This window comes from Bombus pascuorum, chromosome 3, assembly GCF_905332965.1.
Source record: "Bombus pascuorum chromosome 3, iyBomPasc1.1, whole genome shotgun sequence".
Classification (NCBI taxonomy): Eukaryota; Metazoa; Arthropoda; class Insecta; order Hymenoptera; family Apidae; genus Bombus; species Bombus pascuorum.
Window position 1 is genome coordinate 4195456 of NC_083490.1, and position 27431 is coordinate 4222886.

At 36.7% G+C, this 27431-nt stretch overlaps 1 protein-coding gene across 13 annotated transcripts; it reads left to right on the top strand.

The window, feature by feature from the left end:
* The first annotated feature begins 330 nt into the window (after positions 1 to 330).
* On the top strand, positions 331 to 27347 carry LOC132905561 (carbohydrate-responsive element-binding protein). 13 transcript variants are annotated; one of them, XM_060957006.1, is made up of 17 exons: positions 331 to 618; positions 3517 to 3644; positions 4622 to 4991; positions 16044 to 16150; positions 20753 to 20826; positions 21456 to 21581; positions 21852 to 22086; positions 22313 to 22408; positions 22478 to 22751; positions 22826 to 23363; positions 23493 to 23669; positions 23800 to 23944; positions 24104 to 24309; positions 24582 to 25045; positions 25133 to 25256; positions 25343 to 25472; positions 25612 to 27347. In XM_060957006.1, exons 3-17 carry the CDS (start codon positions 4639 to 4641, stop codon positions 25731 to 25733), a joined length of 3171 nt encoding a protein of 1056 aa, XP_060812989.1. In that variant the 5' UTR covers positions 331 to 618; positions 3517 to 3644; positions 4622 to 4638; the 3' UTR covers positions 25734 to 27347. The 13 variants fall into 13 exon arrangements, with proteins under 13 accessions (XP_060812989.1, XP_060812987.1, XP_060812991.1 ...); XM_060957004.1 differs by lacking the exon at positions 3517 to 3644 and having other exon boundaries at positions 332 to 618; XM_060957008.1 differs by lacking the exon at positions 3517 to 3644 and having other exon boundaries at positions 332 to 618; positions 24212 to 24309.
* The last annotated feature ends 84 nt before the right edge of the window (positions 27348 to 27431 follow it).

Genomic DNA, 27431 nt, shown 5'->3' on the forward strand with positions numbered 1-27431 from the left:
TTTGGAAAGTGATATTAATTATCAGATCTAACCATGGAGAAGAATTCCACTCGATAATTTATTTAAATAATTACCAAACGAATAATGTTATAAATTATAATGGATATTAAATTAATGTTGATTTCATTTTATTCTAGATCCATATTTTGCTTTATCAATGCTCTTATCTTAATCCATTAAACATGTTGTACTTCCAGGAACAGGACGGAAAGTGCCGCGAGACTTGAAAAAAAAAGCAGAAGTAGAAAAGGAAACATTGAAGTATGTATTTGTTTGAATCTGAGAAAGCGGCTCTACTCTAGACGGTGGTTGATGATTGGTCAGAGTAAGCGCGCCCATGTCAGCTGTGTGACACAGAGTCGCTAGTCGTCCGTCGTAGACGCGGATTCGTGCAAATGGCGTCACTGGCAGTATGAGCGAGCGTATGCCGTCTAATAACGCGTACGGGCCTCGTCCGGGCGCGGCGCCGCGCGGCCCAGCCTGACGGCGAGCGTGAGTGCGACGATATTGGTCGAGATCGAGGGAAAATTAATACAAAGAGATCGTTAAATTTCGTCGTCAAGTTGCAACAGTGTATACGTATCAACGACGAGTGGTGACACGCAGTGAAAAAGAGAGGTGAGTTGCCAGATAGAGAAAGAAAAGTCGACAATAAAGAATTCTGGTGATTCTTTACAAGAAGTGCTGTGTTACGCATACGTGTTCATTATTCGCAAAATAAACGTATCCTCATCATGCATACGCTTCGGGTATGTTTTCGATCGTCGACTAATTTTTTTTCTACGCGAATGACGAATCTATATTATGCAGATCTTTTGATTGCATCGATGTTTTTATGCAGGAAGATTTTAGTTAGTTGTTACAAAGTATAAGCGCGCTATACAGTTTCTGCCACAGGGTAGTAAGATAAAGATGACGATTCAAAGCGAATTTCTAAGCGACTTTTAAACCATGATAGACAAACACGATGAAAGGAAAGGAGTAAAATGTACGCGCAGTACATACTTTCCTCGTTCGATTCACAACCATACTACTTAGTGACAGGTGCCATGCGTGTATCATTGCCAAATCTATCTTCACTCTTCAAAATACTATATCGTTCTGTGTATATTTTCATAGAAACGAAATATCAAAAATTAGTATTGTTCTTCAACGTGATTCTCATCTAAAGTATCATACGATCGTTACGTTTTATTGCTTAATGCGTATATTTGCAATGAAGCGTGTAGTATGTTTATCTTATACAATGATTAGAAATATTCTTATCGTGTTTCGTAAAAGTTTTTATAATACTGTTATTCTGACAAACTATTTAAATATATGCCGTTGTTATCGTGTAATCAGGACGGCCATGTTTTTCCCAACTAAAAAACACGTTTCCCGTGGCCACGCGCACGTGTGGGCGATGCAAAATGTTTTTGTTTGCACCGCGACGAGTTCCTAAATACGACCTATGGTTGCATAAGACATAAGACATAAGAGATCGAGGAGTGCCCATTTGAAAAGAGTTCTGACGTCTTATAAAAACTCTAAGCTTGTTTCTATCTTCGATATACAGCTAGCCTCGCGAAACGATACAGATTACAGAAACGCGCAGTTATACTAATATTGCCTTTCCATACATAAGATGGGATGGCAAGTGTTTAAACAAAATAGAATCACAATGGAACATTTGATACAGTACGCATGGTATGTATTTCGCAATTACGTCAGAAAGTATTGCTTGTTATCCTCGTGTACGATCGCGCATTTTCTACTCTTCTAATTTATCGATAGAGATAGATTATCGATAGAGTCTACGGTCATAGAACATGCTTTCCACGATAAGAAAATTTCAGTAGCTATATTAGCGATGCATACTATATTTTGTTTTCTATAAATATAACAGAATTTTTAAAGCCACACGGGGATAGGAAAAATCCTTCGTATACGAACGGATAAAGCGGTTAACCTTACCGATACCAAGTGACTCTGGGGTGAAAGGGCATTAACACTTTTAAGATAATAATGTAGTGGAATATTAAGGCCATTTATTAAATAGAATTGTTGCAAAGGAAATCCGCCCTGATAAACTTGCTTGCGTAATATTGCAAAGAAAAAAAAAAATACGTGGTACCGTAAACAATATTAGTAAAATCATGATCTTTGTCAAATATGACTTTGGAACTTTTTATCAACGGCTAAATGCTATTTTATTCGTCTGTTTGAAAAGTAGTAAGTACATTTTACGTTCATGCGATTGAAATTATAATTGCACAAATTTCATCTATCCTGTGGATAATGTTGGTAAATTCCAATGCGTTTATAAAGATATATCGTCAGCTGTTAATACCTCGATAAATGGAAAAAGATCTATTCCCGAAACCGGTTATAACGGATCAACCCATAATTTGCGATATCGTGTGTGTACTATTCGATGCCTATTAGAAATAGACTTCGATTTCCGTTAGACGTTTTCGTAACATGTATCTCGGTGAAGGTTTCCACGCACCTTTATTAGAGGTATCTAACACGTAATGCATGTTAAAATCGACGAACCGTTGAACATACGTTCAAGCTAACTCTTTTGCAACTAGCACGATTCTTTACACTTTACAGAATTACGATTGGGGCCAGTCGGTAACCAAGTTGCGGGTTTTCAAGTAATTTTAAATTTTGTCATCCTATTCAAATATATGTAACTTCGTGTAGTTTAAACACAGCAGTACAAATAAGAAAAATGTGTATTATAAAAACACACTTATATGAATAAGTATTAGGCTTACCTAGTTCTTCTGTAACACGTGTAACTACATGTATTAGTTTTCTACGTTATGGCTTAGCATGTTAATTAATTCTGTCATTGTAATCAAACCTCAACTTTCTAATATTCATTGGATTTTGCTTGTAAGCTAACATGCAATAAGTAAAAAAGTTTATGTGCTTTAGAGACGAAGTAACGCTACGAAAAGACGTACGAATTGATGTGACATTTTTCCGTATGATCTTTAACCTATTAAGACGAGTTAACTCATCGCTCAGATTACCAACCTTTCGGACGCAATTTCTTTATTTAGGGATCTTTTATCTGTTTACGTGTCCTTTTGTTAAGGATAAATTATATTATATTTACCATGCGTAAAGACAAAATTCGAGCACTATTCATACTTGTAAGTTACAGTATAAAAAATAAATTAAGTTTACTAAAATAAACATATGTCCCATTTAGTATCGTTGCTTCTTATTCTAGTTACCTTATCATAAAGTTATCGTATCGTTATAACGTTACATGTATGATCATTTTCTTATTAAATTTTGTTAATTTATAAACTGCAAAACAAATTATATACGATACAATCAATAAAAATAAAGAAATTAATACGAATTATACCAAAATATGTTTTGTATCGAAATTTTTATTTTTTCACAAGAACAAAAAAGCGGGTTAAGGCGGTAAACAATGATGTGGTTAGGAAGTTAGGTTATTTGCTCGTAAATGACAGTTGATCTGCAAATATGTGTGGTGTTTAATTTTAGACTGGGGATATCTGCGGTTCTGTCGAAGAAGTCACTGACCATCGAAAATTCTGGCGTCACGTTTTCATGGAAATAAGCGGCCGAAACGGCGACTTTAACGATTCCCGGTCGTTCAACCAGGCATAAAGGTTGTTTACATGCTCTGAATTCGCACGTTAGCAAAGGATGTGTTCCAATGGGAAACGTTCTCTTTCATTACACTTAAAATGCTTCGTAACAATCGTAACGATAGTTTTATAAAAAAAATACTTAACAATTTTTTTAACGAGAAGTTTCTTGCATATAATAAGACGCAGAGTTAACGGAAGTAAAGACGAGGAAAAAGAGCGGAAGCAAAGTTCATTAATAGACGAAAAAGATAGACAAGCGTCGAATAGAGAATTGTAGACTTATCAGCGGTCCGATAAATTTGTTGTGTCTGGCGGGAAGGATTCATCCTATTGGGATTGAACATGTAGACTTTGTAACCTAGAGAGATTTTCTGAAATGAGGTCGACTAAATTCTACGTTAACGATCTCGTTCTAGATTTCTTTGTATTTCTTTATCACCCACTCGTACTTTTTCCCTTCTAAGTCTTCTTTTTTTAAAACTGTGTTGCTCCCGTGTTAAGAATGCCATGTCGTGGCAAATTTATGTTTTTATTAATACAGCTGAGAAAATGAAATTGTTTCACTTACAATTAGTAAATATTAAAAGATGCTATAGTACTTAGCCTTAGGTTACAGTAATTTGAATAAACCAACACAAGCCAATTCGAAATCAGATCAACTTACCAAACATACTACAATTTATAATCAGCTGATATTCGAAGTAAGAAACTTCTGCAATTTTTTGAATAACGTTTTACGGAATTTTTACGGAAACTGTATCGTTCTCTCGCTTTCGATGTTACCGCAAAATCTTTCAATTTTGTATCGATGCAATCTTATCGATCTCTAATAATATTCATCGTAAAAAATTGATGACCGAGAACAAATCTGAAGCTAACGAGAAACCCGCGATTCGCATATAAAAAAAAGAGTAAAAAAATTAGAGAAATGAATGAAAATTGAAAAAATGGAAAATGTGCGTGCAAATGCGTATCGACGCGACTGTGATCCGCAGAGTGGCGCTGAAGAGGGATGCAGGCCGAACTGGTGTACAGAAAGCCGTTAACAATGATGACCACAACGTCCAGCCAGAGTTTTCATCGTCCTGCGACAGGGAGAAAAGAGAACAGCGGTAGAGACTCTCGCGAGACCATACACTCTGGTCACTTTATGGTCTCTGACTTCGAGGCGGAGGCCCAGGACGACGAAGATGAACTTGCTGTCCCAGTGCCTGACGAGGAAGCTGCCAAGATCGCGATTATCGCTTCCACAGGATTTTTACAAGAGAAATTTGCCAGTAGCTCTTCGAACGACAAAACTTCTCAGCAACTCAGCATTGAAACGTCCTTGAACAAGTTGTTCCAGTGCATGTCGCTCGCATACAGGTGAGTTTCTCTTTTCCCTCGGTTTTTCTTCGCCAATCCGTTTTCCTTTCGTCTGTTTTCTTAGGTTACCGGCAAGTATCGTTTATAATTTTTATTAAATCTCTACGATTTCTTTTGCTTCTACTATTGGCTTGGCAACTAAGTGATTGCGGATTTTGGCATTAGGTGGTATTGACAAACTCCGCAATCACTTAGTTGCCAATCCAATATATCCAAACTGCTATTGTACAAACACATACGATTCTTCGTCCAAGCAATGAATATCGATTATACTGTTCCAACTAGAAATTGTATTTAAATTATTCAAGAAATGTCTATCCATCCAAGTCGTTCGAATAGTTATGAGTGGTAACGCATATATAAATTACAAATGGATCTTAACATACTGTGTGGTATCTGTCTTTCCATCGATCACGAAATCGTCAAAGTCGTGAGAAATCGCGTTTCAGCAATAGGAAGGAAAATCGAACTTTATACCATCGTGCCATTGAATAGAGCGGAAAAGAGCGTCGCGTACTCGTCTTGTAACAATCTCGTGATTTCAAAGTGTTGAGACGTTTTGCAAGAACTCGCAAGCGAGTGCGTGGCGTTTCCTCTCGCAATCGGTTCCCTCGGGAGATTAGTGGGACAGCGCAGATTCGATGGAACTGTATTTCGAGCTCGGCAACCGGACAAATGCCGTCCGCCTGATAACGGACAATTGAATTAATGAAGAAGAGGCCGTAGAACCAAACGACAACACCGCAATTAAACTCGGCCTCGACGAAGCCGACAGTCTGCCTCCGCGACAATTTCCGTTTCCCCCATACGGCACCGTTTGAATCCCGTCGCGAAGACTTCCTTCGGATCCTTTCCACCTCTCAATCAACGAAGACGAGTTAACTCGTCGTTTGGAAATGTTACGATCGGAGGTATAAATAAAGAAGTACTCGTAATCGATGAATCATTGTCCATATTTTGGAAATTTAATGCGGGAATGTTGCGAACACGCTGACAAACTCTGATACAGCGATTAATATTAATAAACATTTCTCTCTTGTTTCATATCGTTCTTTCGATAAATTAATAAAAATCTCGCGTTGTTTTGAAATTCGTGTCAATTCCTCCAATTGGAAATATTTTTTGGAGTAAATTATTTGTCGCTTTATCATCGAATTTTTTCCATTTTATTTTCGTATCTAATCGTCCACCGTTTAACACCAGCAAAATGGATTAATTTGATCTTTTATTTTTTAATGGCCAGTTAATGTGTATCGATTAATAAGTCGATCGAAAGCCTGGATATTTTGAAAGTTTGATGAGCTATCGATCGATTATGGAGAATTACCGCTTAAATCCAAGCATTAGATCGGCTTAACTAACGTTATATCGAGATCGATATAACTTTCTTGTCATTTTTCCATTTGGGAGTATCGATTATAAGTTGGTCTTATCCGAAAACAGTCGATATCGAGGTCCTGTAATCCGAGTGCAGTGTAATCGAGAACAAGACTCGTTGTTTGGAGTATTTTTAACGTGGAATCGGCCAGATGGCGAAAACACTTCTGCCCCGTGGATATAAATAAATATTTTGGTCGACGGTTTTATCCGTAATTCAATTTTTATGTCTCGCAATCTCCTTGTATCTTACTCTTGCGAAAGTTGGCGTGAAAAAGGAGAAGAGAAAAGAACGTGTACGTTTGTTTTGGATACGCGAATTTGATCGCAGGATGGTCGTGAAATTCTCGCCTGAATTTACGACGATATTAAAATTAATTTTAACGCGATCGATCTAAGTAGGTCGATACTATCGAGATTATCAGATTTTGTACACGATATGTGGCGATGTATAGCGATCTAATCGATCGGAAACAACCTTTGTCCCGAAAAGAGGCACGTTCGAAAAATTCCATAGTTTATCAAGACTCTTTATGTAATCGATAATTTCGAGCGAATAATATTTAATAAATAGCAATTACGGAGACGAAAACAGATTCGAAAAAGAGGAATCATGAAAAAGGAATAGTATGGTTTGACGAAAATAAAAAATGTTACGTTGAATTAACGCGAAGGTTTCTATAAATTACTCGCAACAACGTACAGGAAGTTGCTGCTAGTTACATTGTACTATCTTCTTATCGTTCTTGATCTTTTATCTCTGCGGCTATTGCGACGATTTCGTTATAATTATATTCCTGCGATTAAAGTGCAAGAAATTTGTTAATTACGGGCAATTATTTGTACAGGAAAAATTCGTATCTAAATGAGAAGATGTACAACGTAAAACATATCTTCTTAATAACTGATTCTAATTGTCAGAAATCAGATTCTATAAAAGATAGTCTATATCGCAATTTATCGTCGTATAAAAATGTACAGAATACATATAACGATCATGGCTAGCCGTATTGCTCTATGTTGCTCATTGTAACGCGTTGCTATGTACATGGTCACTTTCGACCAATTGCGTGCTTATCTTTATGATTGTGTTGGGTCTATCAGAAATAAACCAATCAATAATCAAAGCCGCATTCCTTCGTCTATTCATCGTTTCATCGAAGTATTTTAACACGAAAGTACAAAATATCTATAATAAAGTACATACATACATACGTACTTGTAATAATATCCAATATCAAGAGCAAAGCAATCATTTCGGCTTATTAGGTTCTTTCTTTCTCTTTAGCTAGTCTGTTTCGTTTCATAAAAATTCGAATTTGCATAAACATTCATAAATCTTTATTTATGAGCGTATCTGTAATTATATGGAATTATATGCAATTAAATCATAAGGTCGTGAACCTGCCTACTTTCAACAATTATATGAAATATATTATGTAATTATGCAATATATCAAGTATAAACGTTGAAACATATAGAATGGAAATTAAGTATAGTAAATTATTGTTGCAGATAGAGATCGTTTTTATTGCAAATTAAAAAAAAAAAGAATTATATGCAATTAAATCATAAAGTCGTGAACCTGCCTATTTTCAACAATTATATGAAATATATTATGTAATTATGCAATATATCGGGTATAAACGTTGAAACATATAGAATGGAAATTAAGTATAGTAAATTATTGTTGCAGATAGAGATCGTTTTTATTGTAAGTTACAAAAAAAAAACAAGAATTATATGCAATTAAATCATAAAGTCGTGGACCTGCCTACTTTCAACAATTATATGAAATATATTATGTAATTATGCAATATATCGGGTATAAACGTTGAAACGTATAGAATGGAAATTAAGCATAGTAAATTATTGTTGCAAATAGATATCGCTTTTATTGTAAGTTACAAAAAAAAAAAGAATTATATGCAATTAAATCATAAAGTCGTGAACCTGCCTACTTTCAACAATTATATGAAATATATTATGTAATTATGCAATATATCAAGTATAAATGTTGAAACGTATAGAATGGAAATTAAGTATAGTAAATTATTGTTGCAGATAGAGATCGTTTTTATTGTAAGTTACAAAAAAAAAAAAGAATTATATGCAATTACAACATAAAGTCGTGAACCTGCCTACTTTCAACAATTATATGAAATATATTATGTAATTATGCAATATATCGGGTATAAATATTGAAACGTATAGAATGGAAATTAAGCACAGTAAATTATTGTCGCGGATAGAGATCGTTTTTATAGTGCTACAAAAAAAAAAAAAAAAAAAAAAAAGAGAGAGAGAGAAGAGTAAACAGAACGCAATAAGACACGTTAAAATGAACTTCGTACAATTAACGGTGTACGATGCAATTCAGCCATACGCAGAGTAAACGCATTACTTTATTCAGCCGGTCAATCGTTATTTTAGCCCGTCCTGGCGATTGGATAATAAATGAACCTGATATCGTAATTCCGCCGATAGCGTTCCATTGTTATTGTTCCGTCTTCCCGATGAAAGGGTTAATCGATTGATGATGATTTACGTCGGAACTGCAATTGGACGCGCGAAGTGAAAAGACGTATATATCTTTATCAGTGGAAGAACGGCGATATTATTGTCATAATGACGCAACGTAAACGTTCGTCCTGAACAACACGCTCGTAAATTACGTGTACACGTTCACCGTGTCAAAGAATGAGAATAAAATGAAGGAAAAGAGAAGAAAAGCAACGCCGTTTTCTTGATTCTTTAGCGGCTCAATAAGATATGTATATATATATATATATATATTATTTTTTTCGCTTATTTTTCTTTTCTTCGTTTAAATCCAAAGGTTACTTTATCGAAAGCGAAATAGACTTGTGGAATGGCAGTCGTATCAGATATATCGGTGGTATAATTCTGACACGCCTCTTGTCCTTCCGTTGTGCGAGTGTCTAAGAATGACTGATAAATCGTATTGTATCTTATCGATGTACTCGACCAATAATTTGCTCGACATTGTAAAGTATCTCTGATACGCCTGAAAATATCTCCCATTTGATCTAAAAATATCCAAAATTTTTGGAGAAAGTTTTTTACTTTTTTCGAAGTAAGAAAGATCCGTCGAAATTTATTCTAAAATTTGAAAATCTGGTTTAAGTGATAAGTTGGTTCGTTTTTCGCTGATGCATGATTTTCGAGAAACGTGAAAAAAATTGTCGAAAGATCGTAAAAATATATATATCGGATATTTTCCTCGTGAAAGATATAAAAGTACAGAGGAGTTGGATAAATAAATATTGGATAAATAATATACTTTTTGATTGGATAGATTTCGTGCGAATGTAATAATACTCTTATTACGCGTTCCTTTAGCTTAAGAAATCGTGCATCGACTATTATTCAACCTAATACGTGTAATCTACACATTTAGCTTACTAGCATGGTTTTACGTCAATAGGAGAAAAAAATAACGATTTGATAGTCATTTAAATGTTTCGTTACTCTACTGGTAAAATAAAAAAACAAAGCTCTGAAACATCATCGTGTACGTAAATAAGAAACTCGAGAAATAACACGGAATCAGAAGTCGAAATGCTTATCTCACGAAGCCCTTAGACTTCGACCAGTGCGTTACGTCCACGGTTCTGCCCCCAATGACGTCATTGTTGTCACTGCAACCTATGAGCAACATTATTTCGAGAGAGTTTCACGTGTTGCGACCTCGTAGTCGTTAGGCCTTTCGAAACGACTACTCGCGATAATATCCCGAAATGCGCTTGCAATTCTATACCTCGTCAAAATTGCATTCCACGGAAATCGTCTAAACGAAGATTAGATCTCACCATTTTTCCATTATAGCGCAATTTAACGGCTGCCTAATTGCTTGCATCATTAAAAAATGAGAAGAACGGTTTAATCACGATTTTGTTTACATAGCAATTACTCTATGTTAATTCTAATTGACTTCACTAATAAACATATATTATTATTCATAACCTTGCGTACATTTTGTAATAATAAATGTTTCAACTGTGATAATATCTAGTACTGTGACTAATAAGCAAGTAGCTGGATGTGTTTAAACAGTGCATTTCGTCGATAACGAGCGTTGCATAATTCCGATAGGTAACTGTATTTTAGCCTTTGATACTGGTTAACTCGATTTTTCTTTGTCCTCGACGCTTTCCTACCGCGGTCGTGCCTTATCTTGGACACGAACCTAATTCACCAGCCGTAAAATGCCGCAAAATACCGTAAAATACCGTATGTGGATAAGATATGTGACACGTTCATTGACGATCCTGCTTGATACCGTTCGACTCTTTGCTCGATAGTAAACCACGTGTTTGCGTTATTCAAGCAGGTATCGCGATCGTTCTATTCGACGTTGAATGGACGCTTGAATGGACGGAAATCAATAGCGCTTTTTAAACGTATCGTTCGATGTAGGTTGGACAGGAGGTACTTTGTGCAATTACGTTTGATCGACTTTTTTTTTTAAAAAATCGATCGGTAATTTTTGGTACTTTAAGTGGCTGATCTTTCACCGTAAATAGAAATTATTTTCAAAGGGATCTTGTTTCAGTCATCCAAGAATCACAAGATATTGCACAGTTTCGTTTTCGTTTGTTCAAAAAGTTTCATCGTTCTCTTAAAGCGGAGCTTTAAGTTCCTCGATGCACCGGATACGCCCGTTTCGAAGTTTTCAAATTCACGAACTCAGCATTCAAAAATATAGATTTCAACGCGTTTGAGGAACTAGGCTAAATAGCTCAATTTGTTCGTAAAGCCGCGGTAAAACTTCCGCGAATGAAAGAGGTAGATAAGAGAGAGAAAGGGAACGAGCGAGAGAGAGAGAGCGAGAGAGACAGACAGACAGAGAGGGAGAGAGCGAGAGGAAGGTAGAGAACTTCTAAACGGTCTCGTGCAAGGGATAGCGTGGAGCATGCCAGGTCTCCGGTTGCACGGCAGCCGTTCTCTCGCGACACGCGTAACTCGAAAAAGTAAATCGAGCTAAATTACCGTAAAGGCCTGTGTGTCACAACGTGTCTTTTATCGTGCAAGGCCACTGCGTCATCGAGCACAGAGGCACTGCTCGCGTGCGCTCAGTGTTCCCCGCGAATATACGCGCGAACACGCTCGCTTTTCCATCGCACGAGACCCTGTTTTTCTCTTTTCTTTTTATCAACGATTCTCTTCTACCCTCGCATTCTTCTTTTCTTTACCCTTTGAGTTTACGATATCTCGTTTCTTTTAATTTTCATTTTCCATCACTATACTCCTTTCCAAGCTTTTATTCGCTTTTCCACTTCTTTTTCATTCTTCCTGTCGTTGGTCTTTGTATTCGTTTATCACTTTCCGACCGTCTCTTTTATCGCGACTATGGAAAACTTCGGTCTCGATCTCTATATCTATACCAGTTTCGATGTTCTCGTTGCTTTTTACATTTTCTCTTCTCGTTCCGTATTCTCGTGTCTTGGCGATCGTCCGTCACCTTTCATCTGGTTCTCTCGTTTCGATCGTCGAAACACCTTTCGATTCCGTTTCTAGACGCAGTCGTTTTGAAGCTTTTATCGATTCTTCCTATCTTCTTCTTCTTCTCCTTTGTTGCATTTGCCTACTACCTTGCGCTACGCGTCTCTTTTGTTTCAGCGAAAAGTTTCTTTCGATTTCACTTCCTATGCTCGATTTGCAGTTATCGCCAGAGTTTTTATCAATTTCCGCCTATATGTATGTATACATGTGTACATGTGTATGGTTGCACATTCCGCTGAATGAAGCTTAACAACGCATCTTACCGAACAATCACGTGAGCGAACCTGATGATTCGTGTAATTCGACATATGTGAACATGTGACAAACTTTCGTGATCTGTACTGAACCTACAGCGATACGAGTCACCGAAGATGATGAATTTTTAGGAAATCTTTGCTCCTTTGTATTTTTGTATCATAGATAATGGTACGTCTCGTTATAACAATGACGTAATTGGGGGAGCATAAATTTCTCGACTCGAGCAATTCGGAATTTTGCTTCAATGCGTGAACACGCATCGTCAAATGGAACACGGTTACAAACACGTGATTATTTACGACGAAGATTACACGTTCTCGTATCGAATTCATTTCCGAGTTGAAATGTTCCCGCGTCTTACAATCGCCGTCAGTTATAAACCACTTAGATATTTAAATTTTATTTAAAAAATCTCGAACGCGTAATTTGCACGACGTTAATATCGTTAGGAAAATATCGATGAAGCTTTAAGAATCTCTCGAGTCGCTTTGATGCTAAGAACCATCAGTTGTACGTAGAATTCAAAAATTCTGCCGCTAATGTACGTTCTTAAAATAAGAGAATCGATGCATTGAGAAATTATTTAGGCGGATTACAACAGATTAAGCCGTTCTAATTCTTCCTGAATTCTTCTTCAACCACTTTCCTGATATTTCTGCTATTCTTCGTACCCCAATTCTTTCTATTCTTACTGGTTGCGTCGTATTCGATATGATAATCTTTCAATTGGTAAACCAACAAGATTTAATAAGAAAATTGTTAGAAACGCGTGGTAGAATTTTCATTCTTCTTCTTTATACCGCATCCAAGTATCGATCATTTAAATTTATAAAACGAATAATCGTTTACCAACGACGAAGACTAGGCTTACGATACGTAATGCGATGACTGTATGTTCATCGATGAAAATAAAAATGTTACTGCGAAGAATATCTGTAAAAAAACACGTAACTTTCGAGTTTACCTTATCTATCGCTTTAAAATGTCCGACAAATCTAAAATTTTATCTGTTACTTTCCTTGTATCGCTTTATTTTTCTTCGTTCGATCGAACATGCCTAGTCATTATTACACGATAGTCTGTGCCGTACAAATTTGCCTAAAAGATAAAAGGTACAGGAAATTTCAAATATGTCAGCGTATCTCAAAAAATGAAAAAGAAAAAAAAAAGAAATAAAGTATCGGATAACAGCCTATTTGACATTACGCAACTTTGTAAAAGAGTCGAAGCTCTAAGCGTTGGATGGTGAATCTAAAGAAGAAATAGGGAAATTCCACGACAAAACGACGAATGATAATCGACTTTGCTCCTCTCCGTCGGATAGATCGAGTCATTGGCTGTACGACGAACAAATAAATCGTTATCTGATAACGAGATGCTCGCGGCTAATTAATCGCGATGGTATTCATCACGCTTAGAAAGAGAAACAGGTGGATTTCGCGACGAACGACTTTGCGTTCGAGTGGCTTGATTCCTCGATGTTATTTCGCTATCGTACGCTTTCGACGATTTATTCCGTGCACTCATCCGATACGCGATAACCATTTAATTGTTGTATTAATAGAGGATGATGAGATTCCGCTACATCGGATGCTGAGAGTCTAGAGAAATCCAGACGTTCTATCAACGTTGCACTTGTACGATAGAATTTATTCAATTTTTGGGAAAATTGTTTAACGTTTGAAAAGATTTTGACGTCGAGTTATTCAGTTGGAAATATCTTTTTCCAAGAAGCTAGAGATTTATGTTGATGAAATTTTGAGAAGTCCGACTAATCAAATTTGATAATTCTACGTAGAAAATGTCCGATCGATAAGAAATCGACTTAGATTCCAATCTAAATTTTGTATTCTTGATAAAAGGACAAAATAAAATCGCTTTTTCAGATATTAGACCATACACAATGAATTTTTTCTTTATTTGATCATTTAATTAATTCCATTTTTATCGTACAGAGAATCTTCCTTGGAAACTTTTCTTAATTTAATATCGTTGATCCTACCTCTTTATCGAGATCAGGCAGATAACTTTTCTAAAGATGAAGCGAGCCAAGACGATTTTCTAATCACCTCCGACTCTTCTACAAACATTATTTTATCTTTCTGAAAGGTATTATACAATTCTGATTATTATTACGATTATTATTATATATATTTATTATATATTATTTAATATATATAATTATTATTATATATATTTTTGTCGCGTAATTCGATCACGATCTCGAAAGAAATCGAAACGTTTAACAACCACGCATATAATATACATTGTATTTGAAAAATGAAAAATAATTTTATCTACTGAATTTTATAAATTCTTTACTGGAAACTTTGATATATCGTAACTGAAATATATAAATAAATTATATAAACCTAATAAGTTGCAAAGATTCGGTGCAGCCTGTGTGTCGCCTCTGTCCTTATTTCTTCTCTTATCTAATCGATTTAATCTACGTAAAAATAAAATGCTGACAGTGGACTCGGGTGATCAGAGTCCCATGCCAAGAAAGGAAGAATATCTGCGGCACTCGTAGTAACGCGAACGCTTGTTAGTGGAAATCTTCCTAGCTGTTCCATTTACAGCTGTTGACTTTTCGACGATGTTACATCGCCGCGAACTTTGATAACGAAAAACTTGTTTCGACAGTAAATTCTTACGTGGATCGTTCGATTCTTGTTCCGTGCAGGATGGCAATCGTATACACGTTGTCTCGGAAAAGAAAGGGAAAACAAAGGATCGAGACGTAATCGTTGAAATGCAAAGAACGAGATTTGTGCTGTAAAATGAGAAAACCTGCCTTGTGTAACTTACGCCTCGTAGGATTTCGCCGATAACATAAATTGGATCGTGTAAGCAGCTTTTCCATTAGTGAAAATAACAATTTCCTTCGACTCGCTCATGGATATTTCAGCGAACCAGTCATCGTTGTTTCCAATCCACCAAACCCAAAGTCACAGTATTTCGGTTCGTTCTATCTCGTCTATTCGTTGCTCGTTCTGTCTCGCTTATATTTAGCCTGCTCCTCCTCCTTGGGATAAGTACGAGAAAGTGTTTACCGTGTTCGAACAAACATACGTAGCTTCCTCGACGATAAATCCGCTAGCGAATCGAACGTCGTTAGAATATCATATCGTAAAGATAGCGTAATCCACGAAACTTTTAGATCACCGTAATGTCTATGTAGGTCGTCTATGTAGTGGGAAACCATTTTTCCATTTGGAAGACTAACGTTAAATCGTTGGATTCGCTGGAAACGTTGCATCGTGGCGAAAACGGCGTTAAACCACGAGGAAACGTCTCGATAAGGATTGATTAGTCTTTCTTGGACCTGGAAATCTTATCTGGATGTTCCAAAGCTCCGTCGATTAGCTGCCGAGTACTTTACTACGACGATAACTTACTACGGCAACTTGCTCCAACTATACTCCGTAAAAGCAGATAAACTCTGTGTTTGCGTTTCGCGTCTTGTCTTAAGTTTTCAAGCTGTTTGCCCACGATTTACATTCGCTCGTTTCAAGATGTTTCTCCGGGTATATCTTGTTTTTACGGTGATTTGAGTAAATAACTTTTAGCTTGAGTCATTTTACGATCGATTCTCAGATTTTCACTTTCACGTTTTGTTCAACTTCTCTTGCCTTCTTTCCATCCCCTCTGACCAAATTGTATTCTGTTTTTTTTCTTTTTTTCTTTTTTTATTGTTAGAAAGTTTCTCGAGTCCAGCGATTGAAATTTATCTCCCACCTTCGTTCAACGAATGTTCCGTTTCTTTTTTACAATATCGGTCGTATAACGAAACGACGAACTCGTACAAAATGCACGCGGTTCGTCGATCAAACGCTCGGAATTTGGGTTTACAGTGGTATGACGTATGGGCATTTGAATTTGTTCCAGACAGAAATTGACATCGCCCAAGTGGAATCGGTTCAAAGGGATCAGGCTGAGATGGAAGGACAAGATTAGACTGAACAACGTGATATGGAGGTGCTGGCACATGCAATGTAAGGAAACGCACGTGTGAACAGAACGCAGAACCACGACCGTCGATGCACTATAAATATAAAAATAACGTATGTTTAATACGAGTAAGATCGTTAAAACGATCAGAAATTAAGCGATCAGGATGTTACGCGGATATTTGACGAAGCAACGTCAATTGTATAAAAGACATGGATTCTTTGATCGTTTCGAGAAATGTATAGACGAGGTACAGGCGATATAACCGGAAATAGTAGGCGAATCCCGAGACACATTTACACCTCGAAACAAGTTGAAATTTTGCCTTAACCTTTAGGCCTTTAACAATCGTTTCGCGTGATAACCCGAGGCCGCCGTGATAACGACGATCGTTAGTTTTATTTTTCTCGTAGCGACAACTTTTTTCCCCTCGGCCAACTTGTCATGGTCAACGATTACGGTTCGAGGGTCACAGTGTTCGTCGGGGAATGAGCCGGGAAAAGAAGAAAGGCGTTTTCGAAAACTTCAACGTTCCAGACCTATTTACGTTCTGTATTCTTCCGTCTTTATAACGAAATTAGAATTTTACGTTCCTCGTGTTTCCATCTGTTTAAATAAACTGTCGAGTTTCATCTTAAATCGTACCGGTCCGGACCATACCGACTACGAAAACCTATCGATCGGAATCCTATCGTATTTGAAATTATTTTCAGCCATTGCAATTTTCGGAGCATTCGAATAGAAACAGCGTTTGAGTTGACAGAAACTTGTAAATCGCTCAAAGATTATTTCACTTCGAGTTAACCGCTTCCTCCCCTTTATTCGTTCGCTTAAACCATCGTTTCCTATGTTAAATGAAAAAGTTGCTCATCCGGAGCATGATAAATTTCAAATTACGAAAGTCTTGATATCGATACTAGTATCGTACTACTCTTTTCGTAACGCGGAAAATTCTCTCGAAATTTAGACTACACTCTCCCGATGTACCTATTTTCTCTATTCGATCGCGCCGTTTATCCCTCGACGACAATCACGGATAAAATTTCACCTGGTGCGAATTTAGTTTCCATATCATCGTCCCTCAATTTCATTTAAAAGACACCGCTGCAAACTGGAAAATCGTGACTGTCTTCTAAATTCTTTCCAGAATAAATTCCTGAACTTTTTTTCGATCGTGCGATTCTCCAACCGACGAAAGGTGATTTTAACCCTTCGAGTCTATCTATACCTGGCTGACGTACCTGGCTATATCTGCCCTACATGTACCCGGTATATCCTTGCACGAGGTAAAACCAAATTGAAGCATCCAGTAGCGTATTTAGCGATACAGAAAGTAGCGAGTTATTGTTCTTAGTGATTACGAATGAAATTTGTACTTAGCACCGAACGAGGAGTAGAAAGTATTGGGTTGGCAACTAAGTGTTTGCGGATTTTATTTATTTTTATTTTTTTTAACGTTTAATGTCCAAGAAGATGTGTATTACATGTGTATGTTATTCACAATAAACAATAAATTTCGGTTTTTTATAACGTTTATTGTCCAAGAAGATGTGTATTACATGTTTTTTTTTATTTTGGTTTTTTTACAATTTGTCCTTATGGACATTTGGTAAAGTGTTATATCTTGTTGGTGAAAAAAAAGAAATAAAATAAAAATAAATATAGCATGTGGGTGGCTACCCCCAGCGGGGTGCCAGCTTCGTTTTTTCTAAGTTATATCTTTTATGTGTATTACATGTGTATGTTATTCACAATAAACAATGAATTTCGGTTTTGGGGTGGTTTAGGGAGAAGTATCGATAGGTATCGTAGCCATACAATATTTTGTGTGTCGGAATTACATTTCTTTGGCGTCATAATTTATAAATTGAATTTAAGTCGCTGTAGAGCGGTGCTTATATGCGATGTTGTCGATTGCGGATTTTGTCACTTAGTTGCCAACCCAATACTTTCTACTCCTCGTTCGGTGTTAAATATAAATTTCATTCGTAACCACTAAGAACAATAACTCGCTACTTTCTATATCGCTAAATACGCTACTGGATGCTTCAATTTGGTTTTACCCCGTGCAAAGATATACCGGGTACATCTGAGGTAGATATAGCCAGGTACGTCAGCCAGGTATAGATAGACTCGAAGGGTTAAAATCATCTTTCGTCGGTTGGGGAATCGCAGGATTGAAAAAAAATTCAGAAATTTATTCTGGAAAGAATTTAGAAGACGGTCACGATTTTTCAGTTGCGATCGAAAAACAAGAACGGGGCGAGATAAAACATAATCTAAAGCCAAATTAAATTGATTCAAGATATTGAGTCGCGAAAATAAGACGATAGGCCGTGCTGGCGTACAAAATAAAGAAATATCTTGCACGTGACACGCCAGTGACAAAGAATCCCCGCCAGCGGCTACCGCGCGTCGTTTCTTCGCAAGTTCCTGCGAAACTTTCGAGCAAACTTCAGTTTCGTGAATACCGTCATACCAGGAAATTCGAAATTCTTAGTCGCGGCGAAATTACGTCGTTTCTTCCATCCGTTCGGTCTTCAACTTCCGATTTTTAGGGAAATCGAAACGGCTTTTCACGACACACGAGACCGATTCCGATAATAGTCGACCTAAATATTTCGGGTTAGTTTCGAAACAAGTTCCAAGTTAGAAAGTAAGTTTGTTGGGAATCGAAGCACCGGAGGAATCGACCGAGGTAAAGTTCAGCGGAGTAGGTGATTAAAAAGAAATCCAAGTTAAAGTCTTTGGATCAGTGACGTAAAATAGAGCTAGTGGCTACGTTATCGAACGAACGAGGAATTATTCTTATTTTTAATTTCTTTTTTTTTTCTTTTCTTTTTTTAAGAGAAACAAAGATTCGTACTAACTATTTGTTACCAAGATTTAAAACTAGTCGACGAGTTAATTTTAACGAAGAAAGGACGATACATCGATAGGTGTTGAGATCACATAGGCGAGAAGATGTACTTTTAAATAAACCGATCCGCTTGAATTGTGCAAGAGACACGAGCGAGCGCAAAACCGTATCTCGTTCACTGACATTTCGATCGCCGCGAGTGCTATTTTTAAATCCACCGCCTCCGCGTTCCCGATTGTCCACTCGTCAGCCTTACAAATATTCATTTACTTGTTTCTCGTCGATTAACGAATAAAATACCAAGCGATCGAGCAAAGAATTACAGTTTGATGTAATAACGAGAAAGAAATAAAACTGCGTCACGTCGTGATAATGCCAAAATTTAAAAGTAAACGAGGTCAGTCGTAAGATCGAGAGACACGAGAAAAATCGTGTAAGTTGTACGTAGTTTAGCTTCGGGCGAGTCGATGAAAAAGAAAAGAATCTCGAGTGGTTCCTCGTTCGTTGACGCTTCGCTCGCTAAGAATCGCGTAGCTTAACGTTCGCAGATTTTACGTACAATTCGTGTTCGATCGCCGAGTGCAAATAAATAAACGTGATATTTTCCGTTCGACCCGATACGCAATCGAGATCGATAACAATTTGTTTGTTGCATATCTTTGTTTTCCATTCGAAGCGAATATCTACGATTTTATTATTCGTAAGAATATTCCGCAAACTCTTGCAAATTTCTTTTAACGCGCTAACTCTATTTCTTCGAATCGCTCTAATTTTTCTCTTCTTCTTTCTTTCTTTTTTTTACAACTTTCACGCTCTTCCGTATTTTTTATCGTCACCGTAAGTCGATCGAACATACTTTTCTTAACGCGACATCGTTCTAACTTTTCGCTTGAACGTCGTTTCATTCGATTAACGGGACGAACTTTATGCATCAAGGGAAAAGGATAGAAAAGGTGCAGCACGAGCAAAGTGAAAACGGAAACTTGATCGAGTCGGAGGCGTGAAACGGAGGGACATCGACTTTAGTTCGCGATCGAGACAGCATCGCAGGACTTTGTACCTGCTGTCGTTAGTGATTACGAGAATTATTTCGCGAGTGCGCTACAAAATGCGTCGCCGCAAAGTCGGCATCGGGACGCTTGCGTCTCTTCTTCGATGCAACGAGCATATCGAGCATGGCCGTAGGTCGAAGGGCAGCTAACTAATCGTTTCAAACGTTCGCGTGGTCGACTCAATTAAGTTCGTCCAAGGAGCACGCATCGTGGTTCGTATATGAACTTTTTCTTTTCAAATAAAAAGACGCGACGTTCTTCTCTTGGAAAAATCGATCTTTCGGTAGCTACAAAATCATCGTGCTACCTTTAGAAACGCATTCGATCAGTCGTGGTTCCGTTGAATCGATGTACGCGAATTCAGTTGCATGTCATCGCTGGAGATTGCAATTTTTGTTCTTTTTTAATCCGGTGAAACAGATATTGCTGCTTCCTTTAGATCATTTTTCACTGTAATGTATCTTTCTATTGTTTCTACAAGAGCTTGTTAAATTCGTCGTAGAATAAGGCAAATTTATATTATAAAGAAGAATATCTTTTTTAATATTTGATATCTCACTCTTTTTTTTTTCCTTAAAGAGGGAAGAATTAGCGGATAACGTAAGATAAGGTAAATTCGTATCGTGAAATAAGAAAATTAAAAAATTTAATTTTTTTACGGTTTTTTTTTGGAAGAGGATCGGTGATAAACGCGTATTATAGCGCGAGTTTCAGTTATCTTTGTATCGTTTCAGTTATATTGAAGCAGAACACGCTGGTGTGCCAGTTCGCGTCTCCATTGGATGTTGATACTCATAATAAACCCGAGGTACGTTTAGTTATCACTTAAATGATAAGAGTTCGATGCTTGTCGAGCATTTTTCTTACGGCGATCTTGCGCAGAGTGTCTCAAAGTGGAATCGAACGATTTTTGTTTATTGTCTCGACTACTTGAAAGAACAAGAGAACTTATCTTCTTTGAAGTTAGACGTTGACGACGATGATCGCATTACGCGCGCAAAAATGAGCGTGTCCTGCAAACCAAACAGCAGTTCTCCTCTGTTTAAAAGTAGAGACTGTCAAACAATCCACTTAAAATAGATCGCAATTGAGTCTAGGAATCAACGGTATATTCGAAAAGTGCTTTGTAAATGCAGGGTAATGGATCGTTTAAACGACGTCTGTTAAACTTCCTGGTTACAGAGAATTATTTTTGTAATTGCGTTAAAAATAACTGAACGACATTGGAAGATCGATAGAGGGAGAGAGAAATCAGTTCATCAACGTTTGAGCGCACACTGTAAAAATGCCAATTGCTTTCTTATGTTCTTTAATTTATGCGAAATTAATTTTGAGACACCCTGTATTTTGTAACGAAAGAACTCGATCGATAGCAGTTTCAAAGTTTTGCAACTCGATAACAACGTACATAAATTTAAAAGATGTGTTTCTTATCAGGCGGTAGTCTTAGAGGGCAAATACTGGAAGCGAAAACTTGCTGCGGTTACTGCGGAGTACAAGAAATGGCGTATGTTCTACCGGAACAAAATCCTTGGCTGGACGAACAAGGATGGCACCGAGATGGTATTCGTCGATCCAAGAATCACAAATTTTCTACGATTAAATTCGCATGAAACTGAGAATTAAATATATTTAACAATAAGTATTGCTATTGCAATTGCCCCGATTAATTTTTCAAATTTCAAGCAAATGTAGTTTTCGATTAGGTCGAGTTTCAAAATGTAATTTCCCTTAGTTTCCTTATCGTGAAATAAACGTCAACTTCCAAGTAATGAAATACATTTGAATTTTAGAAAATTTCTAAGAACCACTGGTATTTCTTATTCATAGTAGAAAACGGCGGGATCGTTTCAGATGGAATCGATGGACGTGTTAGATTGGGGCAATGGATTGGGGATCTCGGGCAACTATGGAGCAGGTACAGGCAGCACACACGGTGGGACCAGTGGGACTCCAGGAGGAGAGAGTATGATGGTTGACGAAGATTACATGGAGCTCATGACTGATACGTTATTTTCGACAATCAGTTCAAATCAACCAATATACTTTCCCGATCCGAGAGAAATTGGTAATTCGCTAAAAAATAAAATTATATAAAACAAAGATAAGTGAAACAGCGATAAGGATGGCGCAGATGATAAGAGAATAATATGTGTGTCGATAATTAGAGCGTTGTAATAGAAAGCAGGAACGACAAAAGTTGAAAGAAACAACGCGAACAGTATAGTTAATGTACATGCGTTGAAACAGATGACACGATAAACTTTATTTTATACGGTTGCTTATAATTGTAGCGCGTGGAGCTAGTCTGGCGGATTTTATACAACCCAGCTTGGGACCGCTCCAGCCAAATTTAGACGATTTTATGGACACTCTTGAACCGTTGCAAGGTATTCGATTATCATGAAATTCGCTATGGTATAATGAATCGATAATATTCATAAATCGTAATCTTTTAGAGTTTTTAAATTCGAAGTTGCCCCCTGTCCCGGAAGAGGACGACATGTTTCGAAATAGTACCTTGAACACGAACTATCCTGATCTCGACTTAATGACGCCTATGAATCAGATGAACGAGCTGAGCCAAGAATCAGCAGCAAAGAATGAGCAGGCTTCGCAGCAGCCAGCGTTAGCGCAGAACGAACAAGGAGGTACTATACAGAATCTGCAATACACCGCAAAAATATATACTCAACCTCAGCCAGAGCCAACGAATGCGTTCAGGAATAATATGTGAGCATCGATCGTTCGTTACTTAGAATGTTTTACAATGAAATTCTATTTTAACTTTTACGTGCACGTTATAGAACTCTGAGTGAGAATTATAGTACCATACAACAAAGTTATGAACCCGCTGCAGCCAGTCAACCTGTCAGGGAAAAAAGTCGACCAAGTAGAGTTTCTTCGAGGAATAGTCGAGTGATTCAACAACCTCAACAACAACGGACGTCAACGTATCAACGAACGGCGCAACAACAAAATTCAGCGTACCAACAACAACAAGCTTCGCAGCAACAACCTTACGCCATGGAGATCCAATCCGTTCAACTAACACCGGTTCAAAATCAAGTGCAGATGCCAGCGTTGAACGACCAGTCTGCTCATGCGAATCAAATCCCGCCTATCGCTACTCATGTTCAAAATCTGGTAACGGTACAGCAAACTTTTGGACAAACAAATTCTACAGTGTCGACGCAACACAGGAGCATCAGGCCTCTACCACCGGTCGCGCCGATCTCATCAAAACCGTACAAAGTCGTTCAACCGCAACAGTGTTATAAGTTTCCCACACTTCCGCAAAACTTTAATGCGCAGCAATGCAAATTCAACACCAATAATTTCAAGGTATTTATTTCATAGATACGACGTGATATGTCTTGTTTCATTGAAACGTGGTGTTCGATTTGAATAATGCATTAACGAGGCGGGAGACTGTGATTAGCAATAGAAACAGATTATCGTGATATTTTTCAGACACACCCACCACAAGTCGTATCGGTTTCCGCGGAGCAACCGTCGCAATCACCGATACTGTTACAGTGCAGACCCTCCGGTTTGGATCTCACCACACCGACCGTACAACCTACGAAATTGTTACCGCAACCTGCCGCCTCCAATTCGGAGAAAGAGGAAGTTTTTGCTGTACCGAAGGTTCATACACAAGCTACGATAATACCATATGAAATATAAATCAATTTTTTCCATTTCCTTTATGATTTATATCAAGCATAGGAAGTTGAACAAATTTATAACGAAATCATGGAAATGTTTTCTGTTTCAGTATCAGATGAAAGCAAGGAATAGGTCTCGAAGTAGTTCGTCCTTAACCGCATCAAGAGTCCATCCGCCACCATTAGTATCAGCGGCGAGCGATCCCGCTCTAAATCTAAATAACAATGTTTTGCTCGCACAGTTACTCACGAATAGTATGTATTTTAAGAAACGTAATCTTTGTACGGCTTTTCTCTATATTTTATAAATCATTTAATGGCGACATGACGCACAAATTATTGAGAAATCGATCACACGGTATTATATATTTTGTCGATAAAGAATATTATGAGAGCTTCAATATCGTTACATAGACACATCTGGTGTACACACAATGAATATGACGGCTGATAATGTAATGCCGACAGTGACCCAAACAACTACTACTATGAAACACATCTTACCTATGTTTCCACCTTCAGCTTCGCCTACGCAGGTAACAACCACCCACCATATTACCACGCCGGTCACTGTCCAAACCATGCAAACATCTACGATGCAAGTGCAACCGCAACAACAGGTATATTTTTTATTGCATCTTATTTCGAAATCAAAAGTTATTTAAATCAGTGTCATTCAAGAACAGGGTACTCTCTAATATTCATAAAATTGACTCAATGTTTTTACGCTATAACAGTATACGTAGTGGACGAAACTCTTTAGTTTGAACCACGAGAACTTAAATAATAAGTCACATAAAGATATTATATTACGTAACATTAATACCGACGATAATAAATCTTCAGCTTGTATAATATTATATGACGTGTTCAACTGTATGTTGCATATTAGGCAATGCAACAGACTACTTGCAGCCAACAAATGCTATTAAATACAAACACCCAGGCGCATCAGTCACAAAATAGTCCCGGGTCACCAAAGGATAGTTCTAACGCGCACAGTCCTCAAGGGTTAAACCTCAGTCCTTTGCACAGTCCGATGAGTATAGGAAGCCCATTGTCACCGAGTAGAAGTTACATAAAAGGTGAATCAGAACGGGGACAATACAAAGAACAAAGACGAGTCGGACACATTCATGCGGAACAAAAACGTAGATATAATATTAAAAATGGATTTGATATGCTGCACAATTTGATACCGCAGCTTAATCAAAATCCGAACACGAAGATGAGTAAAGCCGCTATGCTGCAAAAAGGAGCAGATTATATCAGGCAGTTAAGGGCGGAGAGGAATCAGTTGAAGGAGGAGATGGATACTTTAAGACATCAAATCGAGTGCCTTAATACGTCTATTAGGTAATAAGGAAATTAAAAGAGACAGCAATTGATATTATTTCTTTTAAATCGTTATATAAAACTTATATATCGAACACTTTGTTACAGTAATTGCCAATCCATGCTTCCTGCAACGGGTGCTCCAATTTCTAGACACAGAACTAGTAAAATGAAGGAGATGTTCGATGAGTATGTACGCACGCGTACACGGGAGAATTGGAAATTTTGGATCGTATCCTTCTTAAAACACTTTTTATGGTTTTTTTCTCTGTTCTCGTACGTGAACATATGTTATACATTTCCTTAGAAAATAATTAGTTCAGTGTATTGCTTGAACCTCTAATGATTTCTTTCAATACCTCGGTATCCACCGCGAGTATTGAAGATCTATATAGAAGTACAATATTGTGGGTCGAGCAACATTGCTCACTCGTTGATCTCAGACCAGGTTCGTATCTTTTACAACAAAACATTAGCAGTGGCATAATAAAGTATTAATATTAATGAGTTACATTTATAAATACACAGACTTATTAGTCATCAATAATCATTTTTAACTATTAATCGTTCCTTGTCTTCAACTGCAGCCGTTCTGAACTCTCTAAGATATCTGTGTACTGCCACTGATATTCTATCAGATCCTGGTCGTCTGCCCGAAGAAGCACTCGCAGCAGTTAATCGCACGGAACGGCGACGATCAACTCAGTGACCAATTATAATATGCGAATAAGTCGCGAAACGTGATTTGCTTAAACCTTCGAAAGAACGTGCGAAAGAAAAGCAGTTACCGTAGCAGTAAGCCAATTTAGGAGAGAAACTTACGTGAAAATTCTTAAGACGATCCTTTTTTACAGTAGTAGACTTACAGATTTCCTTTTGCAACGATTGCGGTTGAGAATGGAAAAAAACTTAAAGTGCAATTTTTCCCTATCCTTCTCAAAATTGTGACCATAAAATTTAATAATTAACTGTTAAAAGAGTATATAAAGATGTACATGAATTTACTCGCAGACATTTAACAAAATATATATTATGATATACAGACTGTTATAAATTTGGAACGCTTTGAGATTTGAACATCCTTTTTTTTATAGCGGTTATCGAAATTGTTCATATTTTCGCATAAAATATTATAAAAAATGAGAAAGGACATTCGTATTTATTAGGTAATTATATTATATGCGTTACGTTTATGTTCACTCAGCATTAAGAAAAGAATTATATATAACTTTACATTTTCATAAATTGCGATAACAAATTGTTGCGATAAATTCCTTTCTTTTTTCTTCTCGATGCTTCATTAAATTCATTGTAATACTTGATCATACATACATTAAAAAAAAAAAAAAAGGAAGGAAAAATGTGTAGAGCAAACCATTCCATTATATTTTTACTATGCTTGTTTTTATCTAAATACGTCGTTTATGACAATGATAAAGAAAAGGAAATCATTATCTTTGGAAATTATTCTCTTTGTTTTTAGATATCGTTTCTTACTATTTTTAAGATAAATATATTCGTAAAACTATATTGCGGACTTAATTATATGTTACACTGTTGGTATATTTTTATAATAGTTGAAATATAAATAACTTTCGTCAAAAAATCGTTTACTTTTAGAAAGTCTTTTGTTAAGATCGACGAATAAAGAATCATTTATAATTAACGTCAAATAATTAATTACATTTTTTTACGTTACTTGAAAATATATACTTGAGTATACCTAGATGAAATCGGTGCCATGAAATTATAACAAGAGACTGGAGTAAGAAACATAAATTGTTGAAAATATCTGATTAATCTTTTAGCGTGAAAACTGCAGTTTAAAACTAAATATTTTCAAGTTCGGTCTTGTATTCTATGATGAATAATACAGCTGTTGATACTTGCATAGTAATAACTTTGAAAGGGTGAACAGTTTATATTGCAGATAATTAAACGCATATGAAGTAAAAAAAATGGGTTGCTCACAAATTACAAGTTTATTATATACTATTAATGTTATTAAATATGAAGTTTTTAATACGAAATTTCATGTGATAATGTACAAATCATTTATAAAAGAATTCAACCATTAGAGCTTAAGCTATAAAAGACTTCTGCATATTGTAATATTGTTAGCTTTAATATCAATTGTATATAGCAAAATGTTGTAAGCGGTGAACAATCTTTAAGAACATCTAATGTTTTAACGATTGTAAAAGTATAAATTTTACATTTTGCAAATACCTGTTCAATTAATTTTTACAATATGCAGTTGTATTTTATTTAACTTTACATTGTGTATGTATAAGTGATAAATAATATAAAGAAATCAACAAAGGGGGATGTTTTTTGTACAATATGTATCATATAATCTTATAAAAATCCATGTATTGTTATTCTGATAATTACCTTAAATGAAATT

Bases quoted from the DNA above. Each gene is read 5' to 3' on its own strand.
- LOC132905561 (XM_060957006.1), top strand. From the start codon at position 4,639: ATGCAGGCCGAACTGGTGTACAGAAAGCCGTTAACAATGATGACCACA. The intron at 22,409-22,477 runs GTATTCGATTAT...GTAATCTTTTAG, and splicing joins CACTCTTGAACCGTTGCAAG to AGTTTTTAAATTCGAAGTTG. The intron at 23,670-23,799 runs GTTCATACACAA...TTTCTGTTTCAG, and splicing joins AAGTTTTTGCTGTACCGAAG to TATCAGATGAAAGCAAGGAA.